At 40.5% G+C, this 25,481-nt stretch overlaps 1 protein-coding gene across 8 annotated transcripts in view; it reads left to right on the top strand.

Annotated features, from left to right (window-relative positions):
- The window catches only part of LOC124621765 (MIT domain-containing protein 1-like), a 108,805-nt gene that overhangs the window by 28,426 nt on the left and 54,898 nt on the right, over positions 1–25,481 (top strand). For 7 of the 8 annotated variants that reach the window (XM_047147179.1, XM_047147180.1, XM_047147182.1 and 4 more), the window contains 2 exons: positions 8,917–9,132; positions 17,066–17,304. In XM_047147179.1, coding sequence (XP_047003135.1) covers positions 8,997–9,132; positions 17,066–17,304 — 375 coding nt within the window. In that variant the 5' untranslated portion in view covers positions 8,917–8,996. The remainder of the gene's footprint in view (positions 1–8,916; positions 9,133–17,065; positions 17,305–25,481) is intronic. The other variant, XM_047147187.1, reaches the window with a different exon arrangement.

Genomic DNA, 25,481 nt, shown 5'->3' with positions numbered 1-25,481 from the left:
CCCATGAAAAGGTTTGCATAGGAAGGCATCGTCCTTGTTGCCATTGCCATAGCCCTGATTTGTTTGTAGGCCTGCCCCTCAAAAGTGAATTAGTTGTTGGTAAGTATAAAGTTGATTAAGGTGAGTAGGAAGGGTGTCATAGTTTTGGAATCAGATGGGTGCTGAAATGCTCAGCAGCAGGCAGACCATGTACATGGGGTATGTTAGTATAGAGAGAGATGGCATCAATGTTGACAAACAAGGTGTGTGATGAGAGTGGGACAGACCCATATTTCAAACAATCAAGTAAATGGTTGGTGTCTTTAATGTAGGAAGGAACTCTTTGTGCTAGGGGTTGTAGGTGTTGAGCAGCTAAGGCAGATATACATTTGATGGGTGCTTTGAGGCCAGCAGCTGTAGGACGGACAGATTGGTTGGGTTTGTGGATCCTAGAAAGAACGTAAAAGGTGGGGTGCATGGTTTTGGTGGGGGTGAGAAGTTATATGGACTGATGTGTTAGTCCTTGTGAGGGACCTGATGTTTTAAGGAGGAACTGCAGGTAATTTGAATCACAGGGATGGGATCTTAATGGTAGATGCTGTATGTAGAGGTGTCGGACAGCTGGCGTAGACCTTCACTAACATACTCCTTTCGATCAAGTAACACAGTGGCAGATTCTTTGTCTGCTGGGAGGATAATCATGACCTTGGTGCCTGTTTCACAACATGCGCTATCTGGATTCTTCCCCCAGACACCAGTTTATCAGAACTCCACAGGTGGGAACTAGCGCTACAACATGTCCTTGGTCCTCACCTTTCACCGGGCCTTAATTTATGTTAATTTCTTCTGTCTCGGCATTTCTTCACAGTAACTACTCCTTTCTTCAGTCCATTTTAGCTTTCTGCACCTTTCACTTTCTTACCTGTCTTATTTTTTGCCGTCCCCTTGCTAGCTCTGTTAATGTGCAATGCACTTAGCTTCTCACATTTATTAACTCATACACAATGTTTTAGCAGTAAGCTCTGCCTTGTATATTACCCTGTCTTCCACCTTTAAGCTCTCAGGTTTCCAAATCTCAGCGGGTGCAGTCCCCAACAATCAGTCTTTCCTTCCCATCCCGTCCGGTAAGTTCCCCTGACGTGGGGTTCTGGGTGACTTTTCCAAACTCTATCCCTTTTCTTAGACTTCTCCGATCCTTTTGCTTCAACCCTCTTGCGTCCCCCACAATCCTTCGCCCTGAAGAAGGAGCCACTGGCTCTGAAACCTTGCCACCACTTGGTGAGTAGATTTTTCCCTATCCAGTTACATTTTAAAGTGTGAATGGAATACACCTACACTACACTAAATGTTATTTTTATCTAGTGACTTGGTGACTGCATGCCACGGATAGTCTAATTGTGGTACTTTGCACTGAAACCAGTAGCCAGTAGCCTGAATAAGCAGTGCAACAATGGACTACAGCAAATCATTTTCTCTGATTGTGTTGGTCACTGTTCCTACTGACAGTTTGTCAGAAATGTGTGGAAGTATATGTTTCAATTTTCATCTGTACCAGCCTTTTTAATAAACCTTTCTTTTGTGTTATTTAAGCAGTCCTTCAATGTGTAGTATGTATTGTGTAAGAGATATGCTTTAACAGTCTTATTAAACATATTGATTTTAATTATCTTATTCATTTCCATAAGCTGTTTATTCCAGGAGATTCCTAGAAAATACTGTTTTGAGCAGTTTGTTTATATTTTCCTGCTGCATGTAAATTAACTCTAGTTCTTGTTCCATGGTAATATTATGATTGCTACTAAATTAATATTATGGTTGCTACTCACCATATAGTGGAGATGTTGAGTTGCAGACAGGCACAACAAAAAGACTACAGAATACGAAAGCTTATGGCCAGAAGGCCTTGTTACAAAATAGGCAACACACACACACACACACACACACACACACACACACAGCTCACACACACATGACCACTGTCTCTGGCTGCTGAGGCCATGTTCCATGATAGTTAACAGAGCTGGCAATGTAATAGTTACTAATGTTCTTTCTTAATGCATTAGTAGATGTACTTGGATAGAATCCCCAACTATTTGTGGAAATTTTTTGCAGTAAGTCTGGTTATTGTTTTCATTATTGTTCCTATGAATCATTTTTGTAGTCGATCCCTGAAAATTGTTACTGTAGCTAAGGACTGAATCTTCATAGGAATAGTATATAATACTGAGACTCATGCTTTTAAATACTGATTACAGGACTCTAAAGACATGTTTTACCATAAACAATGGATATTATAGTTAATAGTTAATACTATGTCATAAGTGCAACTGCATATCTTTGTTTTTCTCCATTCCAGATTTGGAAAGAAATACAGATGCCTCCACAGACTGACTCATGATGTTACTTTAGTGCGTAGTTGCATATAATTTGTTTTCCCATCATATATGTAATACATATAATGTGAATAAGACGGTCCATGATGGAATAATGACAGTATTGTGATAGACTGCTACACACCATACGGTGGAGATGCTGAGTCACAGATAAGCAACAAGAAAAATACTGTCAAACAAGTAAGCTTTTGGCCAAAAAGGCCATCTTCAGAATTAGTGGAAGCATACAGGGACAACGAGATGGAGAGAGGGTAGGTGAGCTAAGTGCAGTCAGGAGGGCAGTGGGGGGGGATGGAGGGGGGGACGAAAAGCGAGAGAAGAAATGGAGCTGTGGGTGCATTGCTGGAATTGAGGGCTGTGTAGTGCTGGAGTGGGAACAAGAAAGGAGAGAGATGGGTGTAGGACAATGACTAACAAACTTTGAGGCCAGAAGAGTTACTGGAATGTAGGAAATGTTGGAGGGAGATTTCTCACCTGTGCAGTTCAGAAAAGCTGGTGTTGGCAGGAAGGATGAAGATGGCACAGGATGTGAAGCAGTTATTTTAATAAAGAATGTTGTGTTGGACAGTGTGCTCAGCAACTGTGCTTGTGATGACTGATAATGTTGTGTCAAAATTTGTATTGGTTCTCTTGGATCTTGGTAAGTGTTTGATTTTGAGTGGATCTATCTTCACGAGAATGAAATAGTGGTCTGTATGTAGGTCAAGCCTTTGTTTGACTGATACATTATGAATATCTCCATAGTTCTTAGCAGAGATGGCAACATGGTTGACCTGGAATTTGTCTAGAAGATTGTTAGGTGCTTTCCACACGTCTCTTGCATAATGGTTTACAGAAAATAGTGAGCATACCTTCAGGTGGTAATTTCTACAGAGTTCTACAATCTCACTCCATTCTTATTGGTGCTAAACTGTGCTGAAAAATTGCCTATAATGTCTTGTTCATGTCCAAGCTGAGTGTTGAAGCCTCAAAGAAAAACTTTTGCATGATATTTTGGGATTCTATTCTAGCAAAGTCCAACACACTTTTACTTGTTCTGGATGCTCACTGTTGTCTCTGTTAACAAGTGCATGCTCATTGATTAATGTATGCAATTTGCATTCTTCTAAGTATACCTATAGGGCAGGGTGGGGATAGTGTAGAAGTTTTTTTTTTGTTTCATGCTTTATCCTGAAACCATTTGAGGCATTTTTTTTTTAAATTCAACATCTTTGGATTCACCAGTTTTAACACTCCCGGAATCAGTAAAGCAATTCTTTGTACCTTCAACATTTTGACCACCAGCTTCCTTTTTTTAAAAAAAAAAAAAAAAGGGGCATGACTGTCCAGAAATATTAGTAGGCAATTATCTTTCGAACAGCTCATCTGCATGCTTCAAAACAATTCGGTTTTCATGTATCGAGATTTGTTGGCGAATCCAATACAACCACTGGTGCACCATCCACAAATTTGTCTTTCATATGAACTCGTGGAAAAATGAACACCGGTGAGTATGGCCATCCCTGAGGCTGAACAGAAAGCACACATCGCTTGTGATGCACCCATTCCCACTTGCTTCTTACCACATTCTGCAATAACTTTAGGAGGCTGCATTCTGGTAGGAATGCCACACTCGCCCAAGTTCATTATCCTGTCTGGAGTTAACTTAACTTTGTCCAATACACTCAAAAAATTGTCAAAGAAAGGGTTAACATTTACTTTGTTAAATGCTGCATCTCTTTCGAAGCTCATATTTTCAGATCTGCGAAGAGATAGCTTCTGTTTCCTATGTAAAAATCCATACAAACAGTCCTTTCCTGCCATATGCCTTACATCCCAGCTCTTAGGGTAATTTCTTTTTTTGCAGTTTTTTTACTATACATGTACGCTAGTTGGTGTGCTTGGTTGTCTGTCAGTCCATAATGTAAATTCGAAACCTTCAAGAAGTTTTAAACTACTAATTTCTCTTGAGGATCTGTAAAAACTTTGCGAACTCTGTAATTGGACTCTGTCGTATTAAGTGTTTAGATTTCTTCATCTGAATTTCCAGAATCACTTCCATCACATGGATCTGAAAAAAATATATAACGTAGTCTGCCACAATGTGATTTTTGCAGTTACATAACTGTACCTGTTATTTGCCTATGACAGATGGTTTACAAAGAACAATATAATTATTATATGGTGGCATAATTGTTTGGGAACTCACCTGGACAGATCTGAATGTGTTCGGCAGCATATTTCTTAGCTGTGGTGACGTGTTTCTGTAGGATCGACTTAATCGCTTTCTGAACTTTTTTGTCATCAATATTAGCCCTGTCAGTTTTCTGGATATATGTCCACACCATCTACAATATAGATAATTTACTAAAATCATTTATAAACATAAAATTATGAAACTAAAAGTTGGCCTCTGTTCTAAATCAGGACTGGGGTAACAGTGGACACCGTCCACACTTGCCCATCTTCAAGTGTCCACACTTGCCCCAAGGATCCATGTTGTATATGAAATCAAATTGTAGCAAATGTGTTGTATTTAGATGAAACATTACACAAGCAAAACTTAGGGAAATCTTTATAAATTTATAAACCACAACTGATAATATGTTCAGTACTAACCTTTTGAATGAATCTTGAAATTTGTTTATGACAAAAATCGAATAGAAAGGGCAGAAATCAAATTTTCACTTCTCTTGCTTGCAAAAATAACCAGACTGGCACCAAATTTTGTTTGATTGTTTACTACATCCTACAGAACTATGAATGTAAACACACAAAAATCCCAAAGATTATTTCTTTAAAATAATTCCGTGTCCACTCTTACCCCACGTCCACACTAGCCCCTCTCTCCCATATCTGACAGTAAGTATACCTAGGTGGTTATTGATGCTGTTGTACCCAGTACTCCACGACAATTAATTTATGCACTAGAAATCCAGTCTGCAGATGTGCCTTACATTTATTATTATCTTGTATGTACCTGATTTGAAGAATTAATAATTGTAATGGTCCTGCAGCATGTTTTCCATCAGCACTGTCTCCTGCAGAGCAAATATCTTGACTTCTCTCTCTTCAATGGTTTTAATGAAATGTCTCAGTGGAGGTGGATTGGGCACCACTGGGGCAATCTCTTGTGAATAGTATTGTCTCATGCTTGTGAAGGTAGGTAAGGGTGTATGAGTTAATGACTGTATCACTAAATAAAATAATGGTCAGATGCAGAGTATGTAGACAGTAACACCACTACGTGAACAGACACTGGTCAGTAGCTGCTGGGTATCAGCAATGATGTTAGTGGATTTAGGCGTGTGTAGCTTTCATTTGGTCCTTAATGCAGGAGCGCCACTTCTTCCAGTTTCCCCCATACTGATGATTTTCATCTCCACCTTCACTTCTGTTGAGGTCTTTTCACTATGATCCTGGAATTGGACCCTCAAAAGATGCTGTCACCAGGGCTAGATGAACTAAGGTTTCTCTTGCAATGACCTGGGGAGGCATCCAGCAAAGCAAGCTCTATCTGGATTTTGAGACAATCGTGGCAACTGACATGTTATTTTGGTTACAATAATGAAATATTATTTCACGCTGTCTCACAGGCTAACTTCCTGCACCACATATTTTGAAGACTCAAAAGATCCAGCCAATTTATCTCCATATCTCACTGCTGTTCACTGGCAGACAACAGTTGTTGGTGATAGTGATTGCTGTATAACTTCCATGGAGTGAAACAGAATACACTCACCTGAACAAGTTCTATCCACCTCTATACCTGATTGGTCAGTGGCTGACTGCCATGCAGAGAAGCCGGGTTTGATGCCCATTACTGCCAGAAATTTTTACTTGATTTAGTGTGTGTGTGGGGGGGGGGGGGGGGGGGTGGTCCAGCTGTTCCTTTGCCACAGTTTGTCAGTGGACATTCATGTGGGCAGGTCTATTACAGGGATATGAGCCATGAGCCGTGAAGCAAGGAGCTGGGAGCAGGGGTTGTTATAGGATGGACAAGGGTATTGTGTAGGTTCAGTGAGTGGTGGAATACCACTGTGTGAGGTTTGGGAAGGATAGTGGATAGGACATTATTCATTTCACGGCATGACAAGAGTTAGTCGAAACCCTGACGGAGAATGTGATTCAGTTGCTCCAGTCCTGGGTGGTACTGAGTCACGAGGGGAATGCTCCTCTATGCCTGGAGTGTGGGACTTTGGGAGGTAGGGGATAAGAGAAGGCACAGGAGATCTTTCAGTGCACCAGCAGTCCTTTTACGTCTCTCCTTTTCCACTGCTCCTTCCCTCCTGCCATCCATCTAACCTCCTTATTCCATCTAGCTGCCCTATCCTCTCTTCACCTTGTCCCTGTATGCTTTCACAAGCAGCACTTTACCATCCTCTATTCCTACCCTGCTGTCCTGTCCCCTCCATAACACAGCCTCCTCCTTAGTCCCACCATCCAGACTGCTCCTCCCATCATGTGCTGCTGCTCACAGTCTGGCCTCAGCAGCCAGAGACCGTTGTCATGATTGTGTGAGTTGCATTCGTGTGTGTGTGTGTGTGTGTGTGTGTGTGTGTGTTGTCTTCCAATTCTGACGAAGGCCTTTTTGGCTGAAAGCTCGCTTGTTTGACCCTCTTTTTGTTGTTGCCTATCTGTGACTCACCATCTCCGCTGTATGGTGAGTAGCAGTTTTTCCTTTCATGTTATTGTTATGGATATGACTGTCTTGATTCTCACAGTCTTTTTCTTTCCAAATAACGGGGATTCCTATTTTTTTCACTGCTAAACTGTTGCTGTGTTATGGTGCAAACAAAGAAGTTTTACATGTGTTGTTAATAGAAGATGAAAGCATTGCTTATGTGAAACTCAGCTTGCCCTTTTCTGACATGATATCCTGTGAACTATGGATGAAGGGCAGCAGGCAGATTTCTGAAAAGTGTTTGACACGGTGCCCCACTGCAAACTGGTAGGGAAGGTACAAGTATATGGAATAGATTCCCAGATATGTGAGTGGTTCGAAGGCTTCTTAGTTAATAGAACCTAGTATGTTTTCCATGACAGTGAGCACTCATCAGAGACACGAGTACCATCAGGAGTGCCCCAGGGGAGTGTGGTGTGGTGTTTTCAGTATAAATAAATGATCTGATGGACACAATGGGCAGCAGTCAGAAGCTTTTTGCTGATGATGCTGTGGTGTATTGAAAGATACCATTTTTGAGTGCCTGAAGGAGAATACAAGATGACATAGACAAAACTTCCAGTTGGTGTGATGAATTGCAGCTACGTCTAAACATAGAAAAATGTAAGTTAACGTAAATGAGCAGGAAAAACAATCATGTAGTGTTTGAGTATACCATTAGTAGTGTTCTGCTTCATACAGTCACATCAATTAGTTAGGCAAACATTTCAAAACGATATGAAATGGAATGAGCATGTAAGGATTGTAGTAGGGAAAGTGAATGATCATTTTTGGTCAATTAGGAGAAATTTTAGGGAGGTTTGGTCTATCTGTAAATGAGACCATGTGTAGAGCACTACTGTGACCTGTTCTTGAATATTGCTCAAGTGTTTGGGATCCCCACCATGTCAGATTAAAAGAAGACAGCAAAGCAATTCAGAGGTGCGCTGCCAGATTTGTTATCAATAGGTTCGATCAACATGCAAGTTACTCAAAAAATGTGAATCCCTGGAGGGAAGAAACACTATTGGGCAAATTTAGAGAACAGGCATTTGAAGCTGAATGCAGAACAATTCTTCTGCTACCAATCTACATTTCACATAAAGACCACCAAGATAAGATAAGAGAAATTGGGGCTTGTACAGAGGCATACAGATAGCTGTTTTTGCCTCACTCTGTTTGCAAACATAATGGGGAAGAAATGTGTACAGTGTATGTTCCACCATGCACCATATACTGGCTTGCGGAATATGAATGTATATGTAGATTTAAAAGAAGAGTAAGCTTCGTGCAGCAGATGGGAAACAAAGCTATATGGCTGGGTCTTGTCACACACACACACACACACACACACACACACACACAGTGAGAGAGCGAGTGCAATTTTGTGAGAAGAAGGAAACTCTTTGTTTCTTCAGATGTACTGGAATACCTCCACTTTATTTTCCAATGTGTTTATTGGTCAAGGTTATACCCAGTAAGGGGCAGCAAAAGTCAGTACATTGTACTATAGAATCATATTAGTAGTTTGTATCTTTAGTATGTTTGGTTAGTAATGAACACTTTTTTTATAGTTTTGTGTTTCATTTTATAAGTAATTATATTTGTCCTTGAAACTAAAAAAATGAGTTGCTTCCCCTTTCTCACCCTCAGCACTGTGCCCCTTTGCTCAGATCCTGGGTATACACTAGACTAAATCCATTTTAGATAAATTGTGGTTTACACAGCCTCAACACAAGACACAAAAACTAGTTCCATGTAAGCTTTACTTCCTTGTCAGGAGTTTAGAGTGGGTTGTCTTAGTGTAAATGCTATTAACAAACTATCTGTAGACATAAGGCAAACAAAGAAAAGGTAATTTTGTATTTTTATTATATCGTGATCATTTTTACCTCTTTCCAGATGAGAAATGTTAAGAAGTTGTTAGAAATATGAATACTTACAGATTTTGAAAAATATTAGGACATTTGTGCATACTGACCATGAGTAATTCAAATTTGGAGAAAGCAGCTACCAGCATACTTTGTCGTGCTGTTGAGCTAGATGAGAAGCATCGTTTCACTGAAGCACTGGTTTGTTACCAGGAGGGTCTACAACTTCTGGTGAATTTTCTCAAAAGTAAGTTGTTTGAAAAGAGAGTCAGCATGAGAAAAAATTCAATATGCCTACGTGCTAGTTATTTTTTCTTTATGAGCTTATTAACTGATTATTGGCATTGTGTTAACTGATTATTGGCATTGCCTCCTTACTTATTCATCCCAGTCTTCTATTAGACAGGAAAAAGAATCAGATCTATCTATAGTGTAAAAACAAAATTATTTTATTGACTTGTTTTTGGAAGTATGGATGCAGTACACAGAAAATAAGTCTTTGCAAGTTCACCATAATATTAACTTAACCCACTAGTTGAGTAGTGTCTTCTCCAAGAGTGAAAATAAATTGATTTGTGGGTGAACTTACCACTGAGCAAGTAACATAAAGTTAATTTGATGAGACTGGGTCCAACAAATTTTATTGGTGCCAATCACAATTTTGACGAATTGACATTATCAGGTTATACCTGCCTGATAAAAAGTGTGAAACACCCAGAAGCGTTGTCAGATGTCAATGGACCTTTGTTCACATACACACCATCAGTGGATATGTAAATGATTAGATCTGCAATTCTCTGTGCCACATAGAATAGCTACCAGAATGAATTAGTGTAGTTCATTTTTAGTGTTGTTACCAGACCAGTGTCAGACATTGAATGATTGCTGTTAAGGACACACAGATGCTGCGTACGCACGAGACAGCATTGTTGCTACCTGACTTAGTATGAAAGGGACTTCATTCTGGGTCTCCATTTGGCCTGCTGGTCAAATCGTGCAGTATCCAGATTTATGCGGTATTCGGATGTGACAGTGGCTCAACGTTGGACAACATGGAAACATGAGGGCAGCCACACTCCTCATCATGGATCTGGCTAACCACATCTGACTGCTACAAGGGAGGACTGCCATATTGTGCACTAAACATATTGTTACTCTTTCACAAATGTGCCTGCCATCTGAGAACAATTAATGGACTCCCTGCAATATTCTGTATCATCCCACACAATTAATCGGAGACTTAACAGCAATCAGACTAGGGAATTACTATCCCATGCATAGGCTGCTGTGAACACCACAAGACAAACAGTTGCATTTTTAGTGGTGCTGTGATGGGGAAGCATGGACTGCTGATGAATGGCATCGCACTATATTAAGTATGAATCATGGTTCTGCACTAGCCCAAATGGCAGCACGTGTGTTGGTGACATGGGGAGAGGTCCCATTCTTCAAATGTTTTAGAGAACCACAGTGGTGTTACACCTGGGGTCATGGTGTTGGGAGCAATCGGGTCATGGTTGGTAGTGATGAAGGCACAATTGTACGTCAAGAATATTCAGGATCCCAATTTGTTACCTCTCATGCAGCAGTACTGTGGTGCCATTTTTCAACAGAATAGTGATCACCTTCACACGGCATGTGTCTCTATGAACTGTGTGTGTGATGTTAAAGCACTCTCATGGGCAGCCAAGATCCCCAGAATATTTGTGGAACCAGCTCAGACATCAACTCCATCCCAATGCTATGTCCAGGATATCAAGAATCGGTGCATGCGTCTGGCCCAGAGAGGGTGCAGTGTCATAGTGCTAAATGGGTTCATATTGCCAACTCATTGTAAATTTGACTCGCTGAAATAAAATCACATTCCCTCTCAATCCATGAAGTTTCATTTTGTTGCCTCCCGCCTTCTGGGGTGTTTTTGCCATTCAACCACAAAAGTTCTCTCACACTACAAAACTAATGGACTGCCCTTATGAGTTGCTTATCATGATCCAGAGTGGAAATCTCACATGAAATTGCACTCTCTTAAGCTAAATTGAGAGAGTTTGCACTCTTTTAAGCTAAAATGAGAGAGTTGTCTGAATTAATGGGATAGGAACTGAAACTCAACCCCTCATTTTCTTGTTGCGATGATCACTGCAATTGCATCGTGCAGCATCGTCTTTACACCTGACCTTTAGCTGCCGCAAAGTTTTGGTGTGTCAAGGTTATGAGAGATGACACTTTAAATTGAAGTTATAGTGACAACTGAGCTAGATTAAATGCATTTAGGAACCCTGATGGGCAATTTTTGCAGGTCAGCTTCCACCCCGAGAGTAGTGTCACCAGTCAGCCTAGCAGCTCAGTGCCAATAAGAATAGAGACTGTCATACCCTGTATTTACTGTATCATCTTCTCAGTCATTACACACCTTCCAGTTTATCTTAAAACCTTACTCTACTATTTGAATGTCACACCAGAAATACTTGTTCCCAACAAAGTAAAATCTTCTTTGTACAACTACACAGCACTACCATGTTCTATCAATCATTTTCTATACCAGGAACCTGACTTTCAACAAATCTTCATCAAAATATGAGAGAAATTAAAATCCTTTCAAACTTCAAAAGGCAGCTAAGAGCCCACCTTCTATCACAATAGTGATCTCTTCTTGCAGCTCAATCTCATCATTCCGCTCTCCCCCACCACTTTTCCCTCCCCTTGTCTACAGAGCTCGCTGTTGGAATTCTTTCTTTCCTATCAACCATTATCACTTTCATTTCAGTCCTCTCCTCTTTCATTATCCCTTCCACATCTTCTAATAGCAAACAAGGCTTCAGAAGTGCTAAATTAAGCATCAGTATCATTCTCAAGCCCTCCATTGTTTATTATTATTATTACTAATATTTTTATTACTGCAGATTATTACTTTTGTTAATAGTGCAAATTATTATTGTTGAGTTTGTTGTGTAGTAAGTAGTTAATATGCATAATTCCTCTATTATTGTATCATCATTATTAGTGTTATTATTATTATTATTATTATTATTATTATTATTATTATTGTGATTGTTATGTAATATTTTTTGTATGTGTTGTTCCTGGTCAGATGCAAGAGAGGACCTAAGGCCCTAATCTGGTCATGCTGAATACACTACAAAAAAAAATTAAAATAAAGATGATCTTCCATCATTTTTACATGTCGCTCACCACCATTGTCACCACCAAAACCAACACCAAGAATTCCCTTACAGTTTTTGGTAGTGTCTCATCTGAATAGTACTCTTTTTTTTCAGGTACTAAGTTACGTGTACCAAGTTCAGTTGAAAGTGCTCCATAATTCACACTTAGATAAATGCTCTCCATGCCTGTGTCATCTGATAAGACATATATGCCCCTTCCTCCTTCTCCACACCATCCGTTCTGGATCATGCTGAATGGCACGTACCTAGGCAAACTCTGCCAGTCTTGCTCTGATACAGGTTTGCAAACCCAAAGTTCCCAAACTGAGGAGCAGGTGGTGCCACCAGTCTTCTACAACTTTAAGCTCTGAGCATGTTATGGTGACCACGGTTACAACATATAATTTTCTGACTGCACCAGTGCTATTGTATACATGAGTGTTGCTACTAGCGTCAGGAAGTTTTAATTCAGCCTGGTGATGATGCGCTAGGCTCATGCTAATCCTCCTAAACAGATTGTGCCTGGAGCCTGCACAGCTGGCTAAAAGGGCTTGTGAGTTTCCACACTACCCAATATTTCCCAAAACCTTATGGAAAGAAATTTCAAAATATCCTGGCAGGGCGCAGCAGCTTATAGAAGCACTGTTAGTGAGAATGCAAAATGCCAGCTTTTTAGGTCCAGAGACTGAAAGAACAAGATGTTATAACAATTTTGTGAAGCAGTTTGGTGTGCACAGATTTTTGGAGTCAGCCAGCAGCCCTCATGGGGATTAAATGGCAAGTCATGGTCTCCGCTGCCCAGAGTTTCTGTTTTAAGTGTGTTTATAATTTTGGATGTCGGGAGTTAGTCAACCGATGTGATCAACAAGATCACTTTTTCAGTTTGGAGGGCATACAAAGCATTCAAAAGTGGTCTCCCAAACACGAACGTGGAATTCTGCTGCTTAGATATTTTCATGTTTCCCTCAATAGGTGTTAGGGTTTTGTGAGTGTGAACTTACTCAGTTGGAAAATGACTCATAGCAGAACATGAAGTCATTAATTAGCTGGAGGTGGTGTTTAATGAATGAAAAAGACTTGACAGTGTTTAATTAAAATAAAGAAATTATATTTGTTTCTGTAGAAAATGAATTTTGGCGTTTTTTGTATGACTTTTTCATCGGTGTCTGTATTCCCATTTTGTTGTTGTTGAGATTGTTGGTGGAATTTGTTAGGGACCAGTTGGAAGCAGTGCATGAGCTGTTAGCTATGTACATATCACAGACAAATGGTCAGATCTCAGAATCTTGCTGAGAGTAGTTAAATAGTTGCAGGAATTTTAATCATTGAATTTAGAGTAAGGAGAAGTTTTAACCCTTCAAACTCTTTGAATCCTTCAATTATGCAATTTATGCACCCTAAAAAAATGAGTAGAAGCAGCTGGGTTTCTAATATCCATGTTTTTATTTATTTATCCAAACTTCACGTAACAAGTGTAGTGGCGTAAACATCTGAGTGAACCACATGACCCAATGCCATTGTCAGATTTCCATCAGTTTACTGCTCCCAACATTCTTTCACCTGATCTGGGATGACAAAGTTTCAGCAACTAACATGCCACTGTAGAGCCTCCAACAAGCCTACTCATGGTACAGTAGCTTGCGAAGGTGCAAAGAGTTTGACAAGCTATGAACAGTGCTAAATCTTGGCAGAGCACGCTCACAGTGGTCTCCACTCAGACTTGAGCACTTCTGAATCTCAGATCCTTAGAGCCTCATAACCAATTTGCTCGGTGATCACTTGCCAGTAGAGCCTTGATATCTCCATTCAGTGTCATGATTTAGCTAGCTGTTAGTCAGCCAGTCTTTCTTTCACTCATAATACATTTAGTCCAGTGGGTAGCAGACTCTGACTCACTTTGCTTCCGAAGTGTGATTATTAAGCAGGACTTTCTTTGATTGTATAGGCAAAAGAAGGTACATAGAAAAGCTTTCACCTTTTTGCATGCAGAAAGCATTGTACAGAATAACTCTGAAGTCAATGAAAGACCTCTGGAATGGGGCTTTACTGTAGAAACCGTCACTTCATTTAAATACATAATTTTTCGGTGCACAAAACACTTGATGAGCACCCAGTCATGATAAAACTGTACGCTACCCTTAATTTCAGCAAAGGGCCTGTGTCTTACATCACCTTAATGGATTTAAACTCTAACGTGTTAATGGTGAAGGGAAGGCTGATGGTTTCACTGATGTATGAAATAATATAAAAAAAGTTAATGGTGAGCTATGAAAGGTGCTGAGAGAGGCATTGATTTTCAATATATACATTCTTTCAGAATATATTAAAGCAAATTTTACCTGATAAAAGTCGGGAAATTAAACATTTATCACACAGTAGAGGAAAAAAGTAAGATACTAGTATCATCAATATTTTCATCTTTTACCACTGCACTAAATTACTAGTGCAAAGTGTTAGCATTTTTAGAGGGACAGAGAGCAATGAAACTGAAAAGTCCTGTGCTTGTTAAAGTGCAGCTAATGAAGCCTACTCTTTCAAGTAATGTGCAGCAAACCATGTTTGCACATAAGTCAAAATTAATTATATTATTGTCTCTATAGTAATTAACTGCCCATCCTCATCACTCAAAACTAAGCTGGGAACATAAAGCAGAAAGCATAAAAATGAAAGCCTTCTGCCTTTTCAACTCTAGTTTTATCTGGTGAATCTAATGATACTTTTACCTGTGTAATTAAGACTTTCTGGAAGAAAAAGATGAGAAACTGCACCACTAAGACTGTTCTCACATTGCTGTGAAACATCATGAGATTCAGGATACACAAAGAGAAACTGAAACTCATGACACATTAAACACCACTGCACTTACGTTTGCAAGAAGTGAATTTGAAACTCATTGATTTCACTCTGTTGAGCAGTTACATCCTTTATTCTAAGGATAACTATACTGAGAATAAGGTCAAAAGAGAGGTTGCTGTGTTATCCCCCGAGGTTACAGACATTCATACAGCAGCTAGAAAAATTCTTGTACCAGAAAAGATAACTCTTTGTTCATACTGCTTACATCTGCAAGAGGCACTGACCTTCCACAAACTTCATAATACAACCCTTCTGACTGTTTTCACTGCTGTAAAAAATTGACACATTCATGCTTTACTTCTCCAAGGTGCCAAGTTGTAGAGTCTCATAGAGCCTTAGGTGCTCTGTATCCTCAACATTCGCTGGTACAAACATTTAAACACTAGTACAGGGTCATCCTTCACCATAGACGTCTGTTCCTCAGTCCCTGTAGATTCTCCTCATGGGGAAGTCGGTGATACATTGTATTCCACTGTACACTTCTTACTCTGGATCCATTTCCCAGATTAGTCCTCTAAAGGAAGCTGCCAAGAAGAATGATCAGCACAGAAAATTGGTTGCTGTACAACAAACTGACCATTTTTAATACAGAGATAGCATCTAGGAATGGGTGGATCACACTACAAATGTGGCTCACCATACCATCTCAGAGTCCTCCATTTATCTTAGCAGATAGCCTTTCTCTTGGTAGAGCAGTAGGTGTTACTTTGTAATCTCAATCAGTCATGCAGCTCTGTGATGGTTTGGATGCTGACCAGCTGCTGAAAATATGTCTTTTCAAGTTACAAAAGGAACAAACAGTTGTCACTATGAGAGAACTTAAGTGTGCAAGAGAGATCAGTCAAAGGCATTTTCTGTGAATACTACATCCCAACACATTTTATCTTTTTAACATTTTCCTCCACCAACAGTTTTAAAGCAATAACTTTCAGAATTGGTTACCATTCTCCAAGTGGTGCATACAAAAACTGCGGAGTAATGCTGCAGTTCTGTACAAAATTTTGTTTACCTATGAAGTATAGTTTACGAATGGTGTGCAAATCAGTTTTTGCAATATGCGTTATTGGACTGTGAAATTCCACACTTACTGAGCAAAGTGGATAAACGATGATGTTGATGTGTCAATGTGTGGTGTGGGTTTCTCAAAAATTGCATCATTGTTTCCTGTTTTACTGATGAGACCCTAAATAGTAACATGTATCTACACTTCATAACAGATGTGCTCCCACGGTTATTGAAATACATCCTGTTGGATGTGGTACCATGATGGATATCCCAACCATTCTGCACAGGTAATTACAGACTTTCTTAATAGGACATTTGGAGATAATTCAATTGGTCATTTTGGAAACACAAGACAGCCAGCACGATTGCCGGTCTAACAGCTCTTGACTATTGTCTGTGGGGAAAATTAAAACAATGAGTTTACAAGGAAACACCAATAACTACAGGGCTGGAAGACATTAAAAACACAGTAGTAACTGTAGATTTCAGAATAAAAAATAATTCCTTAAATATAAAAACTGACAAATAAACAGGACTAGGATAAGATGCACAAGTACTGAAGTTATATCTACATTTTTCAGACCACTGTGTAGTGTACAGGAGAGAGACGTTATCGTACCTCATGTCATGCTAGTGCTAAGTTTGAGGTGCTTTTTAATTTTCTTCAACTCCATTCTCCTAATTCCTGTTTTTCATGATGAAGATTTTTTAAGTATTTCAAAAGCTATAGATTTAATGGTGTTTGTTTAATCTGTATGCCAGTCAGCTCTGAACAAGCTATTTCTATGTTGCCAGCTGCTGAGCAGATGCATTTGTTCTGTTTTAAATTTTGTTAATGCTAATTTTCAAACTCTATTCCATATTAACTTCTGTTCTTTACTAGACAAATTCTTGAAGACTTTACCTTCCTTACCTTTTAGAAATGGATTCTTTGTCTCCTTCCCTTCTCCATCTGATTGTATTCCACTTCTGGCTTCTACAAAAATCTCCTTTAGGAACTTCCGTTACAAAGTAAATAGATGTGTAATTTACACTTTTTTCTTTAAAAATTGAAACATTAACACAGAAAGTAGCCATTATCCAGTTGTGTGAGAGATAGAAATATAGAAACTGAGTAGTTGTTGCATTTTGTTTCATCAGAGTTTTCTTTTTTATTAGCTGAAGGAAATGCCCAGAAAAAGTCAGCTGTGCGTGGGAAGATTGAAAGTTATATGCAGCGTGCAGAGAAACTGAAAAAACATATAGAAACACAGAAAGATGCTGGTAGTTTCCATGAACAAGTTGTGATTGACAATGATTCAAGAGGTCATAGTTACAAAAGTGTCTTTGGCCGTTTCCTTGATGCAGATGTTACAGGAGTCAGAGTAGAGGATCCTTATATTAGAACATTTCATCAGGTATGTTTTTTTGTCATTATAATTCTAAGGTAATTATGAAAAGGATAGACTGCTGTCACCATAAAGATGACATATTGATTTGCAGCCAGGTACAGCAAAAATACTATTACACTGTGAGCTTTCAGCCAAAGCATTCATCAAAAAAGAAAGGAAAACAAACACACATGCACACAAGCAGGCACACATGATGACTATCTTTGTGGGCTCTGGCCAGACTACAACTGTTGTGTTGAATGAAAGCAACAATCTGGAGTGGGGCAGGGAAGGGAAGAGATAGCAGTACATGAGTGAGGAGGAGAGAAGAGAACTATCCAGCAGAGCATGCAAGTCATAGAAGATGGCAGGACAATGCTGCCAAGTGCAGCATTGGATGACTTCGGGGGAAGGGATGGGGGGGGGGGGGGGGGAGTGAAAAAGGAGAGGAGCAAGGAAGGGAAAAGACTGGTGGGTGCATTGGTAGAGAGTGGTGCACAATAAGGGTGAGGGGACATGAATTGGGAGGATGTTATAGTATAAAAGGGTCAGAAACTGTTGGGTGGAAGGCGTGGGGACAGTAGGTTATCATAGGTTGAGACCAGAATAATTTTGGGAGCAGAGAATGTGTTGTAAGGCTAACTTCCATCCATCCACATAGTTCAGAAAAGTTGGTGGTGGAGGGGAGTATCCAGATGGCCTGTGTTGTGAATCAGCAATTGAAATCAAGTGTGTTATGTTCAGTTGCGTGTTTTGCTACAGGGTAATCCCTTTGTTCATGGCCATAGTTTGGTGGTGGCCATTCATCCTGATGGACAGCAAGTTGGTAACTGTACCAATATGAAAAGCTGTGCAGTGATCGCAGTGATGCTGGTATATGATGCGGCTGGTTTCACAGGTGGCCCAGCATTGATGGGTTTGGATAAGCTTGTGGTAAGACTGGAATAGGAAGTGCTGGGTGGGTGGTTTGGGCAGGTCTTGCACCTCAGTCTTCTACAGGGATATGGTCCCTGTGACAAATGGCTGGGATTTGGAGTGGCTTAGGCATGCACATAATATTGTGGAGGTTATGTGAGTGACAGAAGACCACCTTAGGAGGGGTGGGAAGTTGCTTAGGTAAGATATCCCTCATGTCAGAGCATAATGATAGATAAGGCTCTGATGAGGGATTTGGTTCAGTTGTTCTGGTCCACAGTGGTGTTGGGTGATGAAGGGGCCCCTCTTTTGTAGCTGGTTCTTGGTGGTGTTGGGTGGATTGGAAGTGTGTGCAGATATGACATGGGAAAGCTATTTGCGAAGTAGGTCTGGGGAATAGTGCAAGAGAGTCCTTGTCACTGCAGAGACACTCTCCCATAGTGGCCACGCTATGAAGGAGGGATTTTTTTGGTGTGGAAGGGATGGCGACTGGTAAAACACAGGTACTGTTGGTGGTTTGTTGGTTTAATGTGGACAGAGCTGTGGAAGGAGACATTAGAAAGGAGGAGGTCAATGTCTAGGAAAATGACATGCTAGGTTGAAGAGGACCAGGTGAAGTGGATGGGAGAGAAGGCATTGAGATTATGAAGGAATGGTTTGGGGGTTGGGAGACTAGGAAAGTTTCCTCTTGATGGCCTGTAAACAGGTTGGCATGGGAGGTTGCCATAGGGGTGCCTGTAGCTGTGCCACAGATTTGTTTGTGTACCTTTCCTTCAAAGGAGAAGTAACTATGTTGTTCAACGATTTACTGCTGATATTACAGATGCCTGTAGAGTACAACCATTGATTTTTTTGCAAGTACACATTGTTGTAGTATTTAATTGTATTATTTTATGTTGTTGTTATATTTTGGAGAAATTCTTTGTGTGTCCATATTTTTAGTTCAGTTGATTCCACAGGCTTCAATTTTTAATATTTAAGGCTAAGATGTGGACTCTGACCACAATCTATTGGTTATGAACTGTAGATTAAAACTGAAGAAACTGTAAAAAGGTGGGAATTTAAGAGATGGGACCTGGATAAACTGAAAGAACCAGAGGTTGTACAGAGTTTCAGGGAGAGCATAAGGGAACAACTGACAGGAATGGGGGAAAGAAATACAGTAGAAGAAGAATGGGTAGCTTTGAGGGATGAAATAGTGAAGGCAGCAGAGGATCAAATTGGTAAAAATATGACGGCTAGTAGAACCCCTTGTGTAACAGAAGAAATATTGAATTTAATTGATGAAAGGAGAAAATATAAAAATGCAGTAAATGAAGCAGGCAAAAAGTAATACAAACGTCTCAAAAATGAGATCGACAGGAAGTGCAAAGTGGCCAAGCAGGGATGGCTAGAGGACAAATGTAAGGATGTAGAAGCTTACCTCACTAGGGGTAAGATAGATACTGCGATAGGAAAATTAAAGAGACCTTTGGAGAAAGGAGAACCACTTGCATGAATATCAAGAGCTTTGATGGAAACCCAGTTCTAAGCAAAGAAGGGAAAGCAGAAAGGTGGAAGGAGTGTATAGAGGGTCTATACAAGGGCGATGTACTTGAGGACAATATTATGGAAATGGAAGAGGATGTAGATGAAGATGAAATTGGAGATATGATACTGCATGAAGAGTTTGACAGAGCACTGAAAGACCTGAGTCAAAATAAGGCCCCCGGAGTAGACAACATTCCATTAGAACTACTGACAGCCTTGGGAGAGCCAGTCCTGACAAAACTCTACCATCTGGTGAGCAAGATGTATCAGACAGGCAAAATACCCTTAGACTTCAAGAAGAATATAATAATTCCAATTCCAAAGAAATCAGGTGTTAACAGATGTGAAAATTACAGAACTATCAGTTTAATAAGTCACAGCTGCAAAATACTAACGCGAATTCTTTACAGACGAATGGAAAAAACTGATAGAAGCCGACCTCGGGGAAGATCAGTTTGGATTCCGTAGAAATGTTGGACACGTGAGGCAGTACTGACTCCATGACTTATCTTAGAAGAAAGATTAAGGAAAGGCAAACCTACATTTCTAGCATTTGTAGACTTGGAGAAAGCTTTTGACAATGTTGATTGGAATACTCTCTTTCAAATTCTGAAGGTGGCAGGGGTAAAATACAGGGAGCGAAAGGCTATTTACAATTTGTACAGAAAGCAGATGGCAGTTATAAGAGTCGAGGGGCATGAAAGGGAAGCAGTGGTTGGGAAGGGAGTGAGACAGGGTTGCAGCCTATCCCCGATGTTATTCAATCTGTATATTGAGCAAGCAATAAAGGAAACAAAAGAAAAGTTCGAAGTAGGAATTAAAATCCATGGAGAAGAAATAAAAACTTTGAGGTTCGCCGATGACATTGTAATTCTGTCAGAGGCAGCAAAGGACTTGGAAGAGCAGTTGAACAGAATGGACAGTGTCTTGAAAGGAGGGTATAAGATGAACATCAACAAAAGCAAAACTAGGATAATGGAATGTAGTCAAATTAAGTTGGGTGATGCTGAGGGAATTAGATTAGGAAATGAGACACTTAAAATAGTAAAGGAGTTTTGCTATTTGGGGAGCAAAATAGCTGATGATGGTCGAAGTAGAGAGGATATAAAATGTAGACTGGTAATGGCAAGGAAAGCGTTTCTGAAGAAGAAAACTTTGTTAACATCGCGTGTAGATTTAAGTGTCAGGAAGTCGTTTCTGAAAGTATTTGTACGGAGTGTAGCCATGTATGGAAGTGAAACATGGACAATAAGTAGTTTAGACAATAAGAGAATAGAAGGTTTCGAAATGTGGTGCTACAGAAGAATGCTGAAGATTAGATGGGTAGATCACATAACTAATGAGGAAGTATTGAATAGAATTAGAGAGAAGAGGAGCTTGTGGCACAACTTGACTAGAAGAAGGGATCGGTGGGTAGGACATGTTCTGAGACATCGAGGGATCACCATGTTAGGATTGGAGGGCAGCGTGGAGGGTAAAAATCGTAGAGAGAGACCAAGAGATGAATACACTAAGCAGATTCAGAAGGATGTAGGCTGCAGTAGGTACTAGGAGATGAAGAAGCTTGCACAGGATAGAGTAGCATGGAGAGCTGCATCAAACCAGTCTCAGGACTGAAGACCACAACAACAACAAGGCTAAGACCTGCTCCTCACTTAAATACTGTTGAACCACTAAAGGTTATATTGTCAGCTGCAGTCTAAACAATGCCAGAAAACTATCATTAGGAAATGTGGGTACTTTCTTATGACACCAGTAGCTGATACTGTGGCATAAATGAAATGGTGTTTGTGAGTTGTTATAAAATTAAGGATCTAAGAATTACTGTAACTGAAATTTTGTGATAGCATAGCAAAGTTTATAACAATAATAAATATTGCAGAACTCCAAAATTGAGTGCAAGACAGAGATGTATTACCACAGTTTTCTCTTTACTAAGACTAACCAGTGTACAACACTGCCTTAGTCACTGTCCCACCATATTCTATTGAGACTGGTATTGTTGTATCACTTGATGACACCATAGGGAATGCTTGTCATATGTACTGAAAGTGACTATGCAGTACAAATGAAATGAAACGTGTGACTAGGGCATGCTGTCAAGGAGACTTGTCACCTGGTGCAAGTCTTTTTAATTGATGCCACTTCAGCGACTTGAATGTCGATGAGAATTAAGTGACGATGAAAACAACACAAACATCCAGTCCCTGAGCAGAGAAAATCTCTGACCCAGCCAGAAATCTAATTCAGGCCTCTCGCATGGCATTATGATGTGCTGACCACTCAGCTATGGAGGCGGACAATGCAGTACAAATCCTAAATTACTACTAGATGGTTTAATGCTCACCATTTGGCATGGAGGGAGGGGTGGGGAGGAAGACGGATAGCAGGGTGGACTTGGGGGATACAAAAGTGCTACTTGTGGGAGGATACAGGGATGAGGGGGAGAGAGCATAGGGCAGCTAGGTACAGGTGGGAGGTTAGACAGAGGGTGGATGGGGTGGGGGCAGTGGAAAAGGAGAGAAATAAAAAGGCTGTGGGCATGTTGGTGGAATAGAGGGCTGTGTAGTGCAGGAGTAGGGACAGGGAAGCGGCAGGTGGGTGAATGACAATGACTAACAAAGGTTGAGGCCAGGAAGGCTACAGGAATGTTGGATATATTGCAGGGAGAGTTCCCACCTGTGCAATTCAGAAAAGCTGGTGTTGGTAGGAAGGATCCAGATGGATAGCTCGTGAAGCAGTCATTAAAACGAAGAATGTTGTGTTGTGCAGTGTGCTCACCAACTGGTTGGTCACAGTTTGTTGGTGGCCATTCGGGCAGATAGACAGTTTGTTGGTTGTTATGCCCATGTAGAATTCAAAACAGTGGTTGCAACTTAGCTTGTATATCACGTGTCTACTTTCACAGGTAGCCCGGCGTTTGATGCGGTAAGTGATGCTTGTGGCTGGACTGGAGTAGGCCATGGTGGGAGGATGCATGGGACAGGTCTTGCATCTAATTCTGTTACACGGATGTGAACTGTGGGCCAAGGGGTTGAGAGCAGGAGTTGTGTAGGAATGGGAGAGGATATTGTGTAAGTTTGGTGTGTTGCAGGATACCATTGTGTGAACAGTGGGAAGGATAGGGGATATGACATTCCTCATTTCAGGGCATGACGAGAGGTAGAAAAAACCTTGCATAAAATATGATTCAGTTGCTCCAGTCCCGGCTGGATGTTACAGAGGCACAAGGGGAATGATCCTCTGTGGTTAGATGGTGGGACTTTGGGAGGTGGGGGGCAGGGGGTAATAGGAGAGATAAGGCATGGGAGATCTGTTTCTGTACAAGGTTGGGAGGGTAATTACAGTTTGTGAAGATGTCAATGAGACCCATGGTATATTTCGAGATGGACTGCTTGTCTCACAGATGTAATGGTCATCGGTAGCTGGACTGTATGGAAGGGGCTCTTGGTGGCAGCTGTCGAAATGGAGGTATTGCTGGTTGTTTCTAGGTTTGATTTGAACAGAGGTACTGATGTAGCCATATTTGAGGTGGAAGTCAACAACAAGGAACGTGGCTTGTTGGGTTGAGGAAGACCTGGTGAAGTGAATGGGGGCGAAGTTGTTGAGGTTCTGGAGGAATGTGGATGGGGTGTCCCCAGCCTCAATCCACATCGTAAAGATGTCATCAATGAATCTGAACCAGTTGAGGTTTTGGGATTCTGGCTGCTTAGAAAGTATTCCTCTAGATGGCCCATGAATAGATTGGCATAGGCTAGCACCATGTGGGTGCCCATTGCCGTACCTCAGATTGAAATGTGCAGGTGGGAATTTCCCTGCAATATACCCATATTCCCGTAACCATCCTGTCCTCAACTTTCATTAGTCATTACCCTTCTCCTTTCTATCCTCTTCCCTGTTCCCATTCCAGCAGTACACAGCCCTCTACTCCACCAATGGACTCACAGTCTTTTTTCTTCTCTCCTTTTCCGCTGCCTCCCCTTCCCTCTCCCCCCTCCCCCTCCGCTCTCTGTTAACCTCCTGACTGCAGCTAGTTGTTCTACCCTCTCTCCATCTCATCCCTGTATCCTCCCACAAGCACCCCTGCCCTGCTATCCTTCCACCTCTCTGCCCCAGCCTCCTCCTTCCCCCCCCCCCCCCCCCAAAAAAAAAAAAAACCACACACACACACACACACACACACACACTGACACACACTGACACACTGATTGCTTCTCCCATCAAGTGCAGCTGCTCACAGTCTGGCCAAAGGAAGTGGTCGTGTGTGTGTGTGTGTGTGTGTGTGTGTGTGTGTGTGTGTGTGTGTGTAAAATTCAGATGAAGGCCTTTTTGACTGAAAGCTTACTCATTTGACAGTGTTTTTTGTGTGCCCATCTGCAGCTCAATACCTCCACTATACAGTGAGTAACAATCCATACTTTTCATAATGTTGTCTTAGTTTTATTTTGAACACTGGTAGTGCTTTTACATTTTTTTTAAAAACTGCCTGGTTATCTACTGTGTAATAATCAACTGGCTGTATCAGAATATTTATCAGCCAATTTTAGTGGGGCACTCTTGATAGGGTAATCAACTTCAACTCCTGTGCTGTAATTATGCAGCTCTCTGTTTACACAATGAGAGTGTCATACATCACATACTACTATTAACAATACTGTCACAAATCTCTCTTAAAAGGTATACTGTATTTCTACTATTACTTCAAAAATTGTTTAAAAAGGCTTATTTCATGCAGATTATACTAACTTCATTTCCATTGTCCGCCCCGATAGCTGAGTGGTCAACGTGACAGATTGCCCTGCTATAGGCCCACGTTCGATTCCCGGCTGGGTCAGGGATTTTCTCCACTCAGGGACTGGGTGTTGTTCTGTCTTCATCATCATTTCATCCCCATCTGGCACACAGGTCACCCAATGTGGTGTCGAATGTAATAAGACCTCCACCAAGGCAGCCAGACCTGCCCCACAATGGGCCTCCCGGCCCATGACGCCAAACGCTCATTTTCATTTTTCCATTTCCATTTATAACTAACATAATTAACAAATATTTCCTTGTTCTCTTAGAAATTTGTACATATTTTTGAATACTAATTAGCTAGGCCCTATTATTTTGAAGGAACTGTAACCAGTATTATTACATTTTCAAATAAACAATGAAATTTTTATATTAAAATACCTTCCAAACAGTTTGTACGTGTAAATGTAAATTGCAGAAAGTAAAAAAAATAGCGTTTACTTAATCTGTAAGTTATACCAAACCAAGCAGAAAAGCTTTACATTGCTACATTTCAGCTTCTGTTATTCATTTCATAAGAAAATCATTGGGTGATCATATGATGTAAGATAAGACTGTGCTGAACATATGATGGCAACAGATTTCCTACATAAGTATCAAGTATTGTGAACTGCTTGCTGCAGCACTGAGCACATAATTCAGTTGTTCTGCACACAAATTAGATAAAGGAAGATAATGATTGTTTTGTAAATAAATGCACAAAACATATTGCTTGTTGGTTTTTGTTTTGGTATCTTCAGCCAGTGTATGTTTAATGTCTTTTGCCAGCATGTGTTTGTGGCAAAACATCAAAAAAATTATTAATCAGACAGCAGCCAAAGATCCTGAGACAAAAGACAAAAGGTAATTTGTCAGAAAGTACCCACAACAGCCTCAATGATTGTGTAAACATTTCAAAGTTGAAGAACTGTACTGAGCAATGCTGCAAGGTAAAAGACATCCACAACATACATTAGCCTACAATA

Source organism: Schistocerca americana, chromosome 7 (genome assembly GCF_021461395.2).
Source record: "Schistocerca americana isolate TAMUIC-IGC-003095 chromosome 7, iqSchAmer2.1, whole genome shotgun sequence".
NCBI lineage: Eukaryota > Metazoa > Arthropoda > Insecta > Orthoptera > Acrididae > Schistocerca > Schistocerca americana.
Note: the sequence above shows the minus strand (reverse complement) of the source record. Positions and strands in the feature narration are given on the sequence as shown.